This window comes from Tyto alba, unplaced genomic scaffold (assembly GCF_018691265.1).
Source record: "Tyto alba isolate M040663 unplaced genomic scaffold, T.alba_DEE_v4.0 Super-Scaffold_16, whole genome shotgun sequence".
NCBI classification, from domain to species: Eukaryota; Metazoa; Chordata; class Aves; order Strigiformes; family Tytonidae; genus Tyto; species Tyto alba.
In genome coordinates this window covers 622,526-639,105 of record NW_024881278.1, presented here as the reverse complement: position 1 = coordinate 639,105, position 16,580 = coordinate 622,526, and the positions used below count along the sequence as shown (strand labels likewise).

At 41.6% G+C, this 16,580-nt stretch overlaps 1 protein-coding gene across 1 annotated transcript; it reads left to right on the top strand.

The window, feature by feature from the left end:
* The first annotated feature begins 8,607 nt into the window (after positions 1-8,607).
* SNRPB2 (small nuclear ribonucleoprotein polypeptide B2) lies at positions 8,608-16,558 on the top strand. Its single transcript, XM_042789622.1, has 7 exons — positions 8,608-8,686; positions 8,892-8,979; positions 10,789-10,961; positions 12,646-12,786; positions 13,949-14,002; positions 15,595-15,683; positions 16,192-16,558. Exons 2-7 carry the CDS (start codon positions 8,916-8,918, stop codon positions 16,349-16,351), a joined length of 681 nt encoding a protein of 226 aa, XP_042645556.1. The 5' UTR covers positions 8,608-8,686; positions 8,892-8,915; the 3' UTR covers positions 16,352-16,558.
* The last annotated feature ends 22 nt before the right edge of the window (positions 16,559-16,580 follow it).

The window sequence follows — 16,580 nt, the reverse complement described above, 5'->3', positions numbered from 1 at the left end:
TTGTACTGATGCTGCCAATATCGTTAATACTTTAATGTGCTACAGTAAGATCTGAGCATACCCTGGAACAGTTAATTTTCTGTGCTTTTCCCTCTGGCAGCTGGCTCTGGTTTGAAGTCAGGGCAAAGAAACCTTTTGGATCATTAACATTGCTCTATGACCGCCTGCATAGCGAGTTTTTCCCCCTCAACAATTGTTTTCTTGGATAAAACTGTCCAGGTAGTAAGAAAGTGAGTAATGTGTTTCAATCACACTTAGCAGATCTAAAGGGTTAGCTGCCCCCTTCTGTAATATACAGCTCTGACTGTGTTAGCCTAAAATGAGTTTAAGATGGATTCCCTGAAGAAACGGTTCATGGCATATAATCTGGCTGCTGAGCAGTATTTCTTAGGGTGACAGCATCCCCAGCTGACTCACTCAAAAGCTGTGGCTGTTGAACAAAATCAGCATGGGGACGTTCCCTGTGTATAAGCAGATGTCCCACAAAAAAAAAAAAAAAAAAAAAAAAAAATTAACGCAGGATTCAGTGAAGAAGAGAAGTATAACCCCTGACATACAAGTTGTGACACAATCCACAGGTGTGATAATTTATACACACATGTGGTCTCAGTATACAGGGGCAAGAGGTGACACCATTACGGCCAAGATGGACTGGGGAAAGTCACACAGGGTGCAGAGACGTGAGCACCAAGCACCAATATTCATCCTCTCCTCACTGACAGACCCACTTAGGCTAAAGGACAAGCTACTGCCCAGGGTATGGATTTCTTCCTTTGAGAATCACCTGAGAGTTCAGAGTTTGCTGAAGTCCAAAGGGGCAGTGACAGTCCCAAGCCTTGTTTGCTGCTTAGCTATAAAGAGCAGGCAAGGATACAGCATAATAAAATCCAAATGCAACTAATTAGCTAACGCCCTCAGAAATGTTTTGGATGCCAGTTCCCACCCCCAGTCCTCATTTTCAGGAGCTGTCAGAGCTGAGAAGTTATGGGCTATCCCTTGCAGGGCTCTCTGCAGAGCAGCAGCTGGTTCTTGGATGAAGACTGAGGCAGAGGGAGTCTTTACTGGGAACACCCAAATCCAGTATGGGAAATGGGATCAGAAGCAGAGTTGTGCCTTTATTTGATATTATAATATCGCACAGGACAGGCTATAGAAATTTCTTCTCTTTCACCAAAAATGCACTTTCAACCACTAAATTTCAATTTCTAGTTACTTATGAATGGGTAACACTCTTTTATTCCTAATGTAGTGTTAGGAAGGACTAAATATGCACAGTAACTGATGGACTAGCTAAAACATAGACAAAAAAAAAAAAAACACCCCCAAAAAATATTTTGCAATCAGCAAACAGAAAGAAACTACACCTTCTCTACATTGTTAGGCTGAGATTTTATATAATGTGGAAAAGTTAGTATTGTATTTCTAACACTTTATTGCGGGCTTGGGAGAGGGAAGTCTAGAACACGGCACTGTATTCTAAGGCAACACTATCCAATAGGTGTATGTTCACCGACAAATTCGTATGAGCTGGCTCTGCCCTACCAGCCCTGCCCCGTGCTCTCAGGTGGCGGAGGTGTGGGGAGATTGCTTGTCTCATCTGCTTTATAGCTGCATTTCTCCATGCGTTTTTAGACGGTTTCAATACCCACCTGAATTAAGCAGGGGAGGGAAGAGCAGTGAAATGCTGCCATCCAAGTGCCTGAGATCACCAGTGGTTTTGCAGAAGCCATCCTTCTGGGCTTCTGTCACCTTGCTGTTATTGCTTCTCGAGCGAGCTAAATTACTGTTAGAGCAGAAATGTCTCCCTGTGCCAGAAATCGCACCTTCAGTAGCGATGCAGACTTACCTTCGGATAGCAGCCACAAGATCACATTTTCACATTTATCTGAAAAATGACTAACCTCAAAGTAATGAAGTTCTATCAGTTGAATGGGATTCTCCAGGATAAACTATCACTTCACGCAGAATGAAAGAGGCAGAAGGAGGAGTATAGGGAGACTTCATAGGTGCTCTGTCTTGCAAGAACAAAACACCATTTTTAATAAAACTTTCCAGAGCTTGAAAAGGTTCAAATGTTTTATCCATTTTATGACAAACAAAAACCTTTTCTAAAAATCTAATATATGAAAATACCCTTAAATGAAAGGGGGTTTGTCACTACTAGTTTCTTCTTGAAAATTATGACCAGCTGTATGCGAAATAATTGCCTCTCAGGCTGAAAACAGGAAATTTTTATTTGATTTAGGATGTTGACAGCATGATATTGTATAACCTTACTTTGTAACCAGAAGTGCAGTGGAAAGGATTGTCTTAATCCACCTGCACACTTAATTTTAAGCCATCAGATTCATACGTTCATATATCCAAGCACCTGTTCTCATTTCACTCTTTGGAGGTGGGAAATTTATTCATTCGCAGGTAAGATCTCATCTCACAGAGCTGAGATTTATTTTTACATTACTGAAGGCAAGATGGTGTAAATCACAGTCAAAACAGAGTCTTTTAGAAAGCCAACGCAGGCAGAGCTGCTCCGCATGGAATTCTGATGGAGAGGAGATTGAAGCCATGTTTGATGTTGCTCTTGACCTACACTATTTGTTGGTGTAGGGTTTTTTTAAGAGGACAGCACAGGAGAACCCTAACACTTGGAATGGGCTCTATCACATGGAGGCTAAATGAGAAATAAGCACTGAAAGGCTCTCTGACTCCCAGCACAGCTACAAACATAAGGCAGTACAACACACGGTCTTTTCCACAGCCAGCCAAGCTTTAGGAGCACTAAAAGAATTTATAGCCAGCTCAAGTCTACCAGATATGGTAAATTTACAGCCAACTCAAGTACCAGAGATGGTATAATTTACCATCAGCTCCCCAGTGTCTGCTGTGACTGAGAACTAAATGATTTAAATCAATAAATGTTTGAAGAAATGAGACAATCAAAATCACTCACAAGCTGTATTAGTATCCATACAGGGAACTGTCAGAGCTTCAACATAAGCCCAGGCAGAACTTGTTAAAGCAGCTTACTACTGCTGTTTGCCCCAACTGCAGTAATTATTAACCATAAGACTAGTGATAAACAAGCTTATTTATGGCTTCATAGATTGATGCTGGCATAGGTTTTAGCAATTTCAAGGGTGAGCTGGCTTGAGGAAGAAGCATTCGGAAATCTAAGAGCTTCTGTATAGGATCTTATTGTTCATGGAGCCCCACACTTGATGCTGATGGCAAGCTGCCAGTACGTGCTGTGGAAACCCTCAGCTGGGCTGACCTTCCTCCTCAGATAGGGTTGGTGTAACCAACCCTCTGCTCTTGAGGTCCTCTTTCTGCATAAACCTGTCTCTGTTTCCCTGTCCACCTGTATTTTCGCGGGAAGGTTTGCCTTTCCATCCAGGACATCCTCTATTCCCTCCCCAGCTGGGGAGGCGGATCCTCAGCTCCACACTGGTGCCACCAGCGATTTGAGACCACCACTGCCCTGGCTTCCAGCCCAATAATGCTGCTTCAAGCAGGCTGAGCTTCCTACTCACCTCTGCCACAGTTTACCTGGATTGTTACAAACATCATCTCTAAGCTCCTATTTCCCAGCTGCTTCAAGCTCAGAGATACAGGTAACATTCCCAGCACCCATTTCCACCTTCAGCAGTCCTTCAGGTGTCCGTAGCTTGCATGAGGGTTCCTAGCCCACTCCCCCCAGGTGTCTGGCTGCCCCCCTGTCTCCATTTCCCTGTTAACAGTCAGTGATGCCTTCTCCAGCTGTTTTACCAAACGCTGTTGGCTTCACAGATCACCCAGGCTGGTTCCTCTAGGAGGTCATGCTCTGCAGCCAAGTTCCTAGTTTCCTAGCTGTGCCCCGGACAGGGATTCATGCCCTGTGGGAGCCCATCCCTCTCGCAGCCCATGTCCCCTGCAAGCACGCACTGGTCCACTTTTATTCATAGCCAGGACATCCCTGGTGTGCTGAGAACTCCTGCACCCGGGAAATGCAGCAGGAGATGCAGCTAAAACAGGTTTGTGTTGATGTGGGTGAAGATACTTACAATGGGGAACTGACACACTGAGATTTAAAAAGTGATGGAAACAACCAGGCAATCTTATACCAGTAAGCAGGTAAGTCCTGATTTCATTATACTGCCATGTATCACATGTAGTAGGAATGAGAAGTATTCCATTTCAAATGCCCAATGTAAGTCACATCACTTATACTACATTTATATGCTGATTCCAGTAACACTGGAAAAAAAAAAAAAAACCCGGACTGAAAGCAAAAGGGAAGGAATGAAGGTATTTTGTGGAATAATAAATCAGTAATAACCAGTGTGCTGTTATTCTTCTCCGTGAAGAGTTACAGCGTGGACAGATGGCATTGCCACCAAGCAATACTCACAAAAGGACGACCCCAGCACCCCGAACTAATCTGGAATTAAATTGACTACCCATATTTCATCATTTTCAGTATATTAGCACCCCCAAGCTAACTGGGAATCACCATGATAATCAATATAGCAAATACGAGGAGTTCTCTGTGAAGGGCAGAGTTCAGCCTAGCTGCAATTTCAGGTGATGTTTTGCCCCCCGGGGAGCTGGAGGAGCGGGGTAAGGTGAGAGCTGCAGGGCCCCGCAAGTGTCAGCAGCGGCCACGGGCCCGAGGGGGAGCGCGCTCCCGCGAGCAGGGAAGGCCAGTCTACAGAGCGCGACCGCGGAGCAAACGGAGCCGGGGGGCTGCAGAGGTTCCAGCACATTCTCTGGGGCACAGTCCCTTCCTTCCTGTGGGTCTGGGGTTTTTGGGGTTTTTTTTGGGGGGGGGGGGGAGGGGGCAGGAGGTGGTCTGTTACTGGCTTCCAAAAGCCCTGATGTTAACTGAAACTTTTAGGTATTAATAGAGCAGTGATAGTCGTTGTCATCTGGTGAGCCCTAAAATGGAAGAAACCCACTTGAGATGGGAAAGGGAGCAACTCACTAGTATACTCTGGTGGTTTCTGTTGAACAAGTTTGTTTTGTGACCTGCTGAGTTCCCCTCCCAGTTCTAATGGTTTTTACATTTTTTTCCTAGCATACTTGATAAAGCACCAAGATGAAATACATTCATTCCACCGTTTATGCTGGATATAACTAATTAACTATGAATGCCAAGTATTTGAAATTTAATTCTGGTTCACTTAAGAATAGTAATTTTTTTTTTTTTTTTTAAACAATGCAACTGTTTTCTGTTGCCCTAAACTAGAAGCACATCCAAAGAAATCCAAAGTGCTGTGCTGTTTTTTCTTGTGGACTTGGCAAGGGAGAAAGGTGATTTGGTCAAAAGAACAAGCGAAGAGTTGTACTGAGCATGATGGAAAGATTTCCCTCTGAAACAATAGTAATAAATAATTGGTTGTGATGGTGTATTCTTCTCTTTGTTGGTGCAGCTCCCTTGACTAAATCATACTGTCTACCTGAAAGGTCTGTCAGGCAGTGTATTTAATAATCAAAAGTATGAACTGCCAATAATAAACGTCAGACAAATGAGTGGAGGTTCTCTTCTTTTAGATCAAAGTTATATGTTCAAGCATCTTTTTAGTGATTATGAAACAGCCTTATTAAAGGAACTGCAGTACATTTTTCTCCTTCCGTATGGTGTTTTGTTTGCCTCTCCCTACCACTGGATGTTTTATTGTCCCCTAAAGGGGGTCAGCTGAGTCCTCCTTCTGAGTGCTGACAGGTAATTCAGGTGGTTCAAGTGACACTTTTCCAAGTGCTTTGCCACACATTTGTCAATACTAAATTTCTCCTGCCATCACGTTGTCCATTCACTCTGCTTTGTTAGTTTGCAGCAACCATGCATCCTGAGCCTGTGAACCATAATCTGTAAATCACCGCAGCCCCCTCAGCTCCTCCTGGCAATTTACACCAGTGGATAGCAGTTCAGTACAACTGCCCAGCAACCACTGATTTATAGGATGCAATTCCTTCTCTTTCGCACCTTCCAATTGAATATAGATCCCTAAGTTGTTCACCCTTCAAAGAACCTCCTCCATCTTAAATGTGAGGTTGCACGTCTATTGACTTTACAAGTGCTCACAGCACCCCTGTTTGTACTTGCTACGGAATATATCCATAGCTCCTGTAATTTTGTTCACTTTGTCCATGTTCCAGTGTTTAGTGATGTGTAATATTATCATACTCCTGGAAACAGCAGAACACATCAAAGGGCAGAACTAAAATACTGAAGACCAGTCCAGCCATATCACAAAGCATTCACACGCGTGTTTCTTTCTAGCGCGTCATTCAGGAAAATAACAACTGTGAAAAGCATGAAGCATCATTATGTGTATATGGACCCAATCAAAGCTGCGAGGATTGCACAATGTTGTGAAGCTTCTGCTACACGCAGCTCTTGGTTATCCTGTTTGAGTTCAGGGAATTGCACAGAAAACCTACAATTTTTATTACAGGTTTCGTAACAAACAACAGCAATAATAATGAAATGTTACGTTTCCTTGACCTTGATCAAAGCACAGGAAGGCAGAGGAGCAGTGGCTACAAAGATATTTTCAAGAACCCTGTGCTCTTCATTTTGTTTCTCTAACACTGTTTTACAATCTCTGACGAAGTAGCCACCTGTTCAAGCTGGAAGTACATTTGCAGCCTGTTATATTGGTGATGAATTATAACTACTTAGTAAATTGCTATGGGCACTCTTGCCAAGAAACTTCAAATAATGTTTACAATACTTCAAGCTTTCAGGGACTTTTAAATTTTAGTATTTTAGTGACCATTTTAGTAAGTATGAGAGCACTGTACCTGTTTGGGGATTAAGAAAACAAAAGCAATCCAAATAAACCTTAGGAAGGAAAGCCAACCTGAGGAATCAATGTCATTTATATTGAACTGGTAGGCAGTGTGAAATCCCACCTGAGGAGCAGGACACAGATTTCCTGCTTTATTGCATTCAAAATCTGCAAGAATAAATCAGCTCTGCTTAAAGTGACTCCGACCAAGTATGAGCGTGGCATGCTGTGCTGGAAGAATTACAGGAGCCATGAATTCTTCCTTACTTTGTGTCAGGTTGGGGGGGGGTTTATAATAATTTATAATACATCAATATTTTTGACTCTGAGACAAATCCTCTTAGCTATGTTGACTCAAGGACAAGTAAGTAGTTTTGAACACTGTTACTACATTATGAAGTTACATGGACTACATGGCTGATCAACGCATAAAATAACAGTCTTTGTGAAAAAGTGTTTTAATATATGGTTCATGCTTGGATTTCAATGTTATGCTTTATCTTAACAACTACTTCTAAGACAATAAACAAACAAAAATAAATAGGACCCTAAAACATGACCGGAACTGCTGCCTATCATTTGAATTTGTGGCATGTACACACAGCATGTGGCATCGTACTGGCACACTATTTCCCATACCATGCAATGCTCTGAACAACTGAAGAACACACTGTCCTCTTCCACCAGTAAATTACATCTCACTTAACAGCCTTTTACATATATATATATACATAAAATCAATTCACTTTAATTCATGTTTTTCTTTATAAGCTTCCTACATACCAGATTTTCTTTTTACTCAAGCAAATGCTAGAATATGGAAGTAATGGTTTTTTTTTTTTCTGAACTGAACCAAGAACTCTCTACATAGCATTCCTGTCTTACAGAGATTAACTGTCCACACATAATTTAAAGAACTATTTTTATTATGTTTTCCTCTCTCATAACTTCTTTTTGATATGTAACCAGGTTAAACCTTTGCAACTTAGAATTGTTTCTGAAAAAGCCTGCATAATTTCATAGAAATGAAAGCATGCAGGCTGCAAAATTATTCCAAAAATTCAAAGGCTGCACCCTCGACCTCTGCTCTGTTTATTTATCCCGAGCTACCACTACCACAGAGATTTTCAAAGTACCTTCAAGAAGTCGCATGCTCAGGTATATATTGCCCGTTCAATACTGAAAGCGAACCCCGATGTTAGCTAATGAAAGCCTAGAGACAATTTCCAGCTACCGCTTCTCCTGATTCTCCACAAGTTGCTGTCAGGGGTTAATCGCAAAGACAGAAAGACCACAGCCCGCTGTGCTTAATGCTCTAGCAGAACGAAGCAGAGCCAACACCTGGGTCAGGAAAGGCCCGTTTCGGCCAGTTCCGAGCCGCCCCGGGGCTGCGGCGCTGCCCCAGCCACGGCCCCCTCACACCCTGGGCTAACGCAAAGGCAGGCCGAGCTCCCCGAGGCCGGTCTCGGGGCTTCTCCACACCGCGAAGCGGGAACGACACCCCCGCGGCGCGGGCGCGGGCGCGGCGCCCGGCAGGACCCGCCGGGACGCCAGGGGCTCCGGGCGCTGAGAGGGCGGGCCTACCCGCAGCCTGCTTTGCCTCTAAACTAGGGGCTAGAAGCGAATAATCGACATAGCTTAGCGCAAATCGAGCTGTGTGTCGACTGGCTTTATGACCCTTTTCCCTTTTTATCTTGCTGCCCTTCAGGCGCGAGCACACGCCAGCGCCCCGCGCTTGAAGACCCCCAAGCGACACGGCGGGGGCGCTGGGGCGGCACTGCGCAGGCGCCGCTCGGCATCGAGGCGCCGGTGCTCGTCACATCGATTGTCTGCGGGAGCGGCTTTGCCGCCTGCGCTGCGCGCGCGTGCGCGCGGGGCGGGGCGGGGCGGGCCGGCCGCCATCTCGGCGGGAGGAGGTAAGCGGGGCGGCTGTGAGGGGCGGGCGGGATGGCGGGCGGCACGGCGGGATGGCTCCTGGGAGCGCCCGTGCCGTGCCGTGCCGTGCCGTGCCGTGGATCTGCCCGCGCGGGGAGGGCGCGCGGCGCTGGCAGCTCCCTTCCCCGGGGGCCCGCACGGATCCTCGGCCACCACTAACGGCTCCCCCGCGTGCTCTGCCTGCAGGCAGGTCCGCAGCCGCCCCTGAGGATGGACATCAGGCCGAACCACACCATCTACATCAACAACATCAACGACAAGATAAAGAAAGAAGGTACTGGGGGCTGTGAGCGGCCTTTGGAAAGCGGGCGTTGGCGCAGGGCGCTGGCTTCCACTCGTGGTCGTGCGCCCGTCGCGGCTCCGGCGGGCGCTGGCGTGGCGGTGCCGTGCGGGTGGGGGTCGTGCACCGAGCTCCCGGCAAGCGGCTGCTTGTAGCGAAGAAGTAGGCAGCGTCAACAAGAGTAACGCGTTGTTTAAGGCTTTTTATAAACTGCGGCCCTTTTTTCTAAGGCAGCTTTTCGTTGCCTTTCAACTGTAGTTTTGTAGCAGACTGCCTGGGTTGGGTTTCCTCGTCAGTGAGTAGCTAACGACAGCAGTAATCGATGCTAAGAGGCATGTTGGTAAACCTTTCGGTGATCGGCAGCCCCCCCCCCCCTCGCTGAAATGTGGGAACATCTGTATGTTCCTCGTTTGTTTTAGTGCCACGGAGAAGTGGTGAACATGGCATGAGCTAGCCTGCTTTGTGTCATCCTGCTGGAGACACTGCCCTGCAGGTACTGCAGCCCGCACTCTCTCAATGAATTCATGCCGAGGTCTTTTAGCTCCTCACAGTATGCTAAAAGCAAAAAAAATCTCTTGCCCTTATCTGGCTGTATATTCAGTGCCTGCCTGGAATCATCCACTTTAATACTCATGCTTAGCTTGTAATCTAAGGTGATGAAGGTAATTACTTATTTGTGAACCAAGTGGCTGGATCAGACTAGTGCTACTTAAATGTTTCTTCAGGGTGCTTCAGATAGAGATATGAAAGTGGAAACAGCTTGGCTGAGAAATTATTTATTAACTTGTCAGGATGGTTCTACTGAATAAATTTAACTTGTGGCTTTGTTTATAGCATGATAAGTGTCCTAACCAGTAAGTCTCCATTATGAAATTGCATGGTTATAGTTTTTAAATGTAGGGTTTCAAATTACCTGTAAAACTTACAAATGGGATTTTTTTAAATACAGTTTTTGAAATTATTTTTAAGGAAAGTGTTTGGATAAGGGAACTTTTTTTTTTTAAATAGCACTGTGATTGGTCAAGAGCAGATGGAGAAAGTGACAGTAGGCTGGTATTACTAAGTGTCAACAGCAATAAACAAGAGGCAGTGTCTTTATGCCACTGAAATATTTTATATGTAAGGTTTGTGAGGTAAAATAGTTATGCGGTACAGAGGATTTATTTAGCTTGATCAGATAAGATGAAGGTTTAATTTGGCATGTAGTCAGGTGATTTTAAATAATGAAAATGAATCCATTGCAGCTGTAAAGTACAGTGTGATCATATGAAAACACACCTGGATCCAGAATATGAAAAAATATTTAATGTGTGTAAGTGAATTCACTGAACAGGTACAAAGTTTCCAGATTTAATTTGCCTTTATGTAGTTACTATTTTGCTGTGTTCTTGTTTTAAGTCATACCTCTTTACTATCATGTGTTACAGTATTGATTTTTCTGATTGGTTTGATGGCTGTGATATATCATACTTGAATGTGTGAGAGTGGCTGTGTATGTATATGTATATGAAAAATATATATATATTTACATACCCTTGTGTAATTTTTACTCTCTTAGAATGGTAGAATGGATGGTAGTACAACTTTTTCACCAGCTGAATACTTGAGGTGTGGAACCAATACCTACATATAAAAACTGGGCAAATAAACTTGTACTCATGCAACAGGTTTGACTAAACTCATGTGACTTCACTGTGTGATCTAAAGCTGGTGAAAAACATTGTCCCTAAAGGACAGAAAACGCTGTAGAAGTGGGCATTTGCATGTAACATGTTATAATCTATTTTCTTGTATTGTCAACAGAGCTGAAAAGGTCCTTGTATGCATTATTCTCACAGTTTGGTCATGTGGTTGACATTGTGGCTTTAAAGACTATGAAGATGAGAGGACAGGCTTTCGTTATATTCAAAGAACTTGGATCATCTACTAATGCTTTGAGACAACTACAAGGCTTTCCATTTTATGGGAAACCAATGGTAAGTTATTTTGTTAGCTTTTTAAAGAAAAAAAAATTGCTATGGTACAACATAGAGTGTTTTGGTACTTCCACCTATGAATTAACTATCACACGTACTTGTAATTATACTGTTACTCAATCACATCGTGTCCTGATGAATATTTATGCAAGATAGGGTGATGCCGGAGAGATTAGTTAAAACACACACAGAGGCTGAACTTGGCATTTAGGTTTCCTAAGTGATGCCTTTATGTTTTTCTATGCTGGATTAAAGTTTTTAAGATCTTAAATCCTTCTGTTTTACCCATCATGTCTTCTGTGGAACCAATTAAATTCATTTGATAATGTTATTGAAATTAGGTGCTTTCATTTCATTTATCTAGAGTAATCTTAATTACTTAGCTAGAATATGATGCTTCCTTTTTGAGGTAACAGTGAGCAGGGTGAAGATTTCTGCAGTTTTACTTTCCACAAATCAACAGGCGTGACCAGTGATTTATTTTTTGAAACAAATGGCTAGTTCTGCTTGTGCGTGCACCAGATCACTAAACCAAATAACTGAATTTTAGTGTAACTTCAGTGAAGCAAATACGCTGCTGGTTGATAGAACATGATTTAATAATGTACTTGATAACATGCAGAATGGCATAATTGACACGTCATCTGCTTGGATAATTATCCATCTCTTAATTCTGCAGCTATTTGTGAGGAGTAATGATACATTCACATGGCCCACTTGACTTCCGTGGTGGATGGATATATCAGTACTGGGTTTGAGCATTAAGGAGAGCACAGACAGTCATGTTGTTGAGCTACGAGCCTTTTTCAGTAACACTTTCAGATTCTCTAATTAAATCCCTAACAAGGAATTGTGCAAGCTCACTTGTGTCATTTACCCTTAAAGAGTTTTGTGCTCGGTAAACCTCAGTAGGAAATAAGGAGTAAGACTTCATAAGCTTTCAGGTATACTTCTCTCTTTGAATATTGCCTGCAGCATGCATACTCTAAGCACTAAAGAAAAGCATTAAAAAAAAAATTCTTCAACTGCTGTGAAATTTTGTATTGAGGTAGTCTCTGATAGTAAAAGTGATAGGATTGTGTGTATATATGATGGTGCACACCTGTAGACTCACAGCCGAGTCAGCTTCCTCCTCTGAGTAGTGCATTGGGCAGCCTTTGTCAGAAACCCAGCACCATGGTGCTGCTGACACATTTACGCAATCTGGTTTGGATTAAGGCATGTACTTGCCTTTCTATATAAGAAGTCTATGTTCTGCTGAGATCTGAGAAATCACAATAACATTTTAACTCCCCTTAAAATGCGATTAAAAAACTCCCTCAGGTTTTTTAATAGAAGCTGGTACCAACTTTGTCAAATGTCTTTATATTGCTTTGTACGTCTGTTACCTTGACAGATGTTAAAAAGATGCTGTTAGGTGAATAGAGTTCCAATTTCAATGAGTTAAAATTAGTAATTTCCATTTTAGTTTTTTTTGGAGTTCCGTAGTTATGCTCAGAATTAATTATGAGGATTAGATGCTCTGTAAGCATATCTATAGTTTAGAACAGTATTTTTTCTGCAGGAACACCTTATATTAAATGTGCAAGTGCACAGCAGAACAGAGTTAATGACAGTGGTGCAAAAAGCTCAGTGTTATTAATTACAAAATATACTGGTTTGGTTTTCTTTTCCTTTTAAACAGCGTATTCAGTATGCAAAAACAGATTCTGATATAATCTCTAAAATGCGTGGTACTTTTGCTGATAAGGAAAAAAGGAAGGAAAAGAAGAAAGCCAAATCTCTGGAGCAGTCAGCAAATGCAGCAAATAAAAAGGTTATCCAGGTAAGCTGCTTATCTCTTCAAAAAAAAGAAAAACACAAAAGCTATCCTAATTTTTTTTTTTTTTTTTTTTTAGGACTGAGTATTGTCTCTTGTTTGTCTACTTCTCAATTCCCTGAATTGTGGTCAGTTGCTATCTAGTGCTCTTGAGCACTCAGTAGGAGTTGAAGGAGAGGGGGATGATTATATAGTCTTTGCTGTTCCTTTTTTTTTTTTTTTTTTTTTTTTAAATTCCTCCTTTCCTATTACCAGATGAAAATAAAGATATGGGGCAAAGGTACAATAAACCAAAGTAGAAACTAATTTATTTTTTAAAAAAGAAATAAATGAAGGGCTTCTGCTTATCTTTAACGCCAGCTTCAAGTGCTCAGCCAGCTTTTCCCTTCAGCGTTTTAATGCTCTGTAAGCACTGAAATATGGTAAATGGGAACAAGATAATTCATTTACAGTCAGATGAAAAGGAGTTGGCTCGGCACATATCTCCACTAACGGTTAGCCTGGCCTAAACTAACAGCATCTAGTGATTTATGTGCTGAAGTATAGCAGAAAACATCAAGGCATGGAGTTTGAATATTGTGTTATTTAACTGCATTTCCTGCTAAAGCACAAACTGGTATCAAAGAGAGATAAGAGTGTTCAGAGAAAGCAATGTTTTACTAATAAATAAATAGAATATTCAGATTTTTCAGGATTTATTAAAAAAAAATCAATCATTACATACAAATCTGTTAAGTAATTGCTACTAGCTATAATGGTAATAGCTTTAGTTATCCTTGCTAAATTGGAGTCCTCAGTGGAAGCACCTGGTTTTCTCCTGTTAGGTATGTCCTGTCTAAGCCTTCGTTTTCAGAACTGCTTCCTTCCTGTCTGTCTACAAAAAAATCTGGTTTATGTGGAGAAATAGTGATTCGCTGTATCTGCAGACTCTGCCATTAGTCAGGACAGATACTACAGATGTTTTTTCTTTGATTGCCTGGCTTTGGAGTTCAGCAAAATTCAGGTGCTTTGTTTTCCTACAGGAAGTATCTCAAGCAACAAATGTTCCTTGGATTTTAGCTTAAAAAAACCTTAATGTGCTTCTTGGCTTGTACAAAAACATGGTGAATTGTGCTTATATATTTCTAACAGTAGACCTTTGTAAAACCATTTTGTACTTCTTTACTAGGGAGCAACACAAAATTCAGCCAATGCCCCAGGGACTGCAGCACAGAATCAGCAGGTAATGCTTTTTTTTTGTGACTAAAAGCACTAATGTTTAAAATTATTCTCTATGAATAATAATTTGCTACACATGGAAACTCGAGTATATATTTTTACAGCTTCCTTTTTGTTCTGTAAGACATTTGTTAACAGCTACATCACAGTATACAAAAGAAACCCCACTTCTAGAGTATCTGGTTGACATGAAATGAAAATCTGCAGTTTCTCATTATTATACAGAAAATTGTACTATTAAGAAATTCTACTTGATTCTTTAATTTTGACTGTGTTTAGTATCAGTTGAAGGATTCTTTGTTTTTTTTCATTGTTAATAAACTTCCTTTAACTTTTTTTGTTGTAGTAGTAGAAAAGGAGGAGGAAGACTACACAGGGTGCCAGGATATCTGCCTAAAAACTTCTTTTCAGGAGTTCGGGAGTCCTCTGCTCACTTTTTGTTTTTTTTTTCTCATAAGCATCTTATTTTCCAAAGGATTGTATGGAGATGTAGCAACAACTCCTTACACTGCACTCATCTTGTCTGCTCAGTGACCTTCTAAATGATTCATGTGTGTTAAAATTGGAGGTACTAAAGAGCCAGGATTTGCAGTAGGGCACATACCATAAAAGAACATCTTTGCCTGCCCTGCATCTTTTTCTTGACTACTATCATTAAGAATTGCCTACATAATCCACGGGGGAATATGTCTTGCTCCCAGTCTGGGTTTTCTTTTGGGTGTCATTTGTAACAAGGCACAGCATGTGTATGTCCTTTTGCATTGAAGCACAACATACTGAATATTCAGTTATTTGAACTTCAGAAGTTTCTTTTCTAATGGCACTGCCTGGAATATTTCCATTAGCTGAAATAAAATGTTCTGCTGAGGCATTAACTTACTTGGCACCATTATTAGGACGCTTGAAGTTCTGGTGTTCCAGTTTCTTTTTTATTTTTGTAAGCTCCTTGATGACTTGAGATTCCAGCCTTTCAGTCCAGTGTTAGCAAACTGACTACTCAGCCTTGTGTCTGGTGGGTGCCTACAAATTCATATTAGCAGGTAAATCTGTTAAAGACTCTAAAGTTTTAAATCTAATGGGGTTTCTAATTAACAAATTTGAATAGAGCACCGTAGTAAAACCATGTGGGGTTTGTGGGTTTCAGTTGCCTACAGATACTCAGTATTTCAGTACTACTGCAGACGAACAGGGTATTTATCTTGGACTCCAGCTGCTTTTCCGGAAGGATGTGAGTGTTTCATAGGTTCTTCCACTGCCATACTGCAGCCAGTACTTAGGCACCTGGGTTCCCTCCCCCTGGGCAGTGCTGAGAGTGCTGCAGCATCAGCTGTTGAGTTGTGGAGTTTAAATAGGACATCCAAGACAATATGTCACTGATTCTTGTGGAAATAAGAGCCTCTCCAAATTAATATATCCTTGTAAAAGAACCAAAGGCCTCTGTATACTGCCTGGAAGTATACTGAAGTCCAGCTAGCAATGTTAAGAGAGCAAAACTAAAAGGATATGTGAGTCATGGTTCAAATAATCATGAAGACAGATGCAGTGGAATGAATAACTGTATATAATCTTCTGAGCTTTGATCTTCTGTTGTTGCAGGTGCCTGACAACCCACCAAACTATATCCTTTTCCTTAATAACTTGCCTGAGGAAACAAATGAAATGATGCTGTCCATGTTATTCAATCAGTAAGTTTTTGAGTAGAAAGGACTTCTCCTTTGAATTCTTCTGTTACCTGTATGCTTTTTCTCAGTTGGCAAGCTGACTTTTTAGAAGTAAGAGTTTCTTCTGAATGCATTTCAGTTCTCTGTCTTACTGCCAAGATTACAGGTGTCGGTTCTGATAACTTGGTGCAGAAAGCAAATCCAATTTTTTTTGTAGCTGGTTTTGATTGTGTAAGTTATCTACTATCAATCTGCACTGGATTTAAACTAGTGACTGTAATATTAAAGACTTTACAACAGCAGGAGCAGTTTTAAAACTAGCTTTAGTTGCTTCCATATACGCACGTGACTGATTAAATTGCTTCCACATAATGATCCTTAATTGACGCATAGCTCTAAGGACTGGACATGTAAAACCCTTCAATTTAAATCTTTCAGTAGTAGTAACTATTATACTAGTAGATGCTTATGATGAGATCTTATGGATACTGAAGAGAGGTGTATTATATGACACTTTCACCTTATTTTAAAGGTTTCCTGGATTCAAAGAGGTACGCTTAGTGCCTGGGCGCCATGACATTGCGTTTGTGGAATTTGAAAATGAGAATCAAGCAGGAGCTGCTCGAGATGCTCTCCAAGGATTCAAGATTACTCCATCTCATGCTATGAAAATCACTTACGCAAAAAAATAACCAGATGCTCTCACAGAGGACTTCTGTGGATAGCTGTTTTTTTCACATGATGATACTTTGATCAGCTAGCATGTTTGCTGTTCTCTGCAAATAATTTAAGATTTGCATAAAATTGTCACCATGGCCGGGACAGACATAGGATTTCCACAGATCTACTGGATAGTGAATTTTTACAAAATAAATTCAGTTTGTGCTGTTTTCAAGCCATGTTTTTCCTTGAACCTGTCTG

Coding starts and splice junctions, on each gene's coding strand:
- SNRPB2 (XM_042789622.1), top strand. CDS start 8,916: ATGGACATCAGGCCGAACCACACCATCTACATCAACAACATCAACGAC. Junction 12,787..13,948: donor CAAATAAAAAGGTTATCCAG/GTAAGCTGCTTA, acceptor CTTCTTTACTAG/GGAGCAACACAAAATTCAGC. Junction 14,003..15,594: donor CTGCAGCACAGAATCAGCAG/GTAATGCTTTTT, acceptor CTGTTGTTGCAG/GTGCCTGACAACCCACCAAA.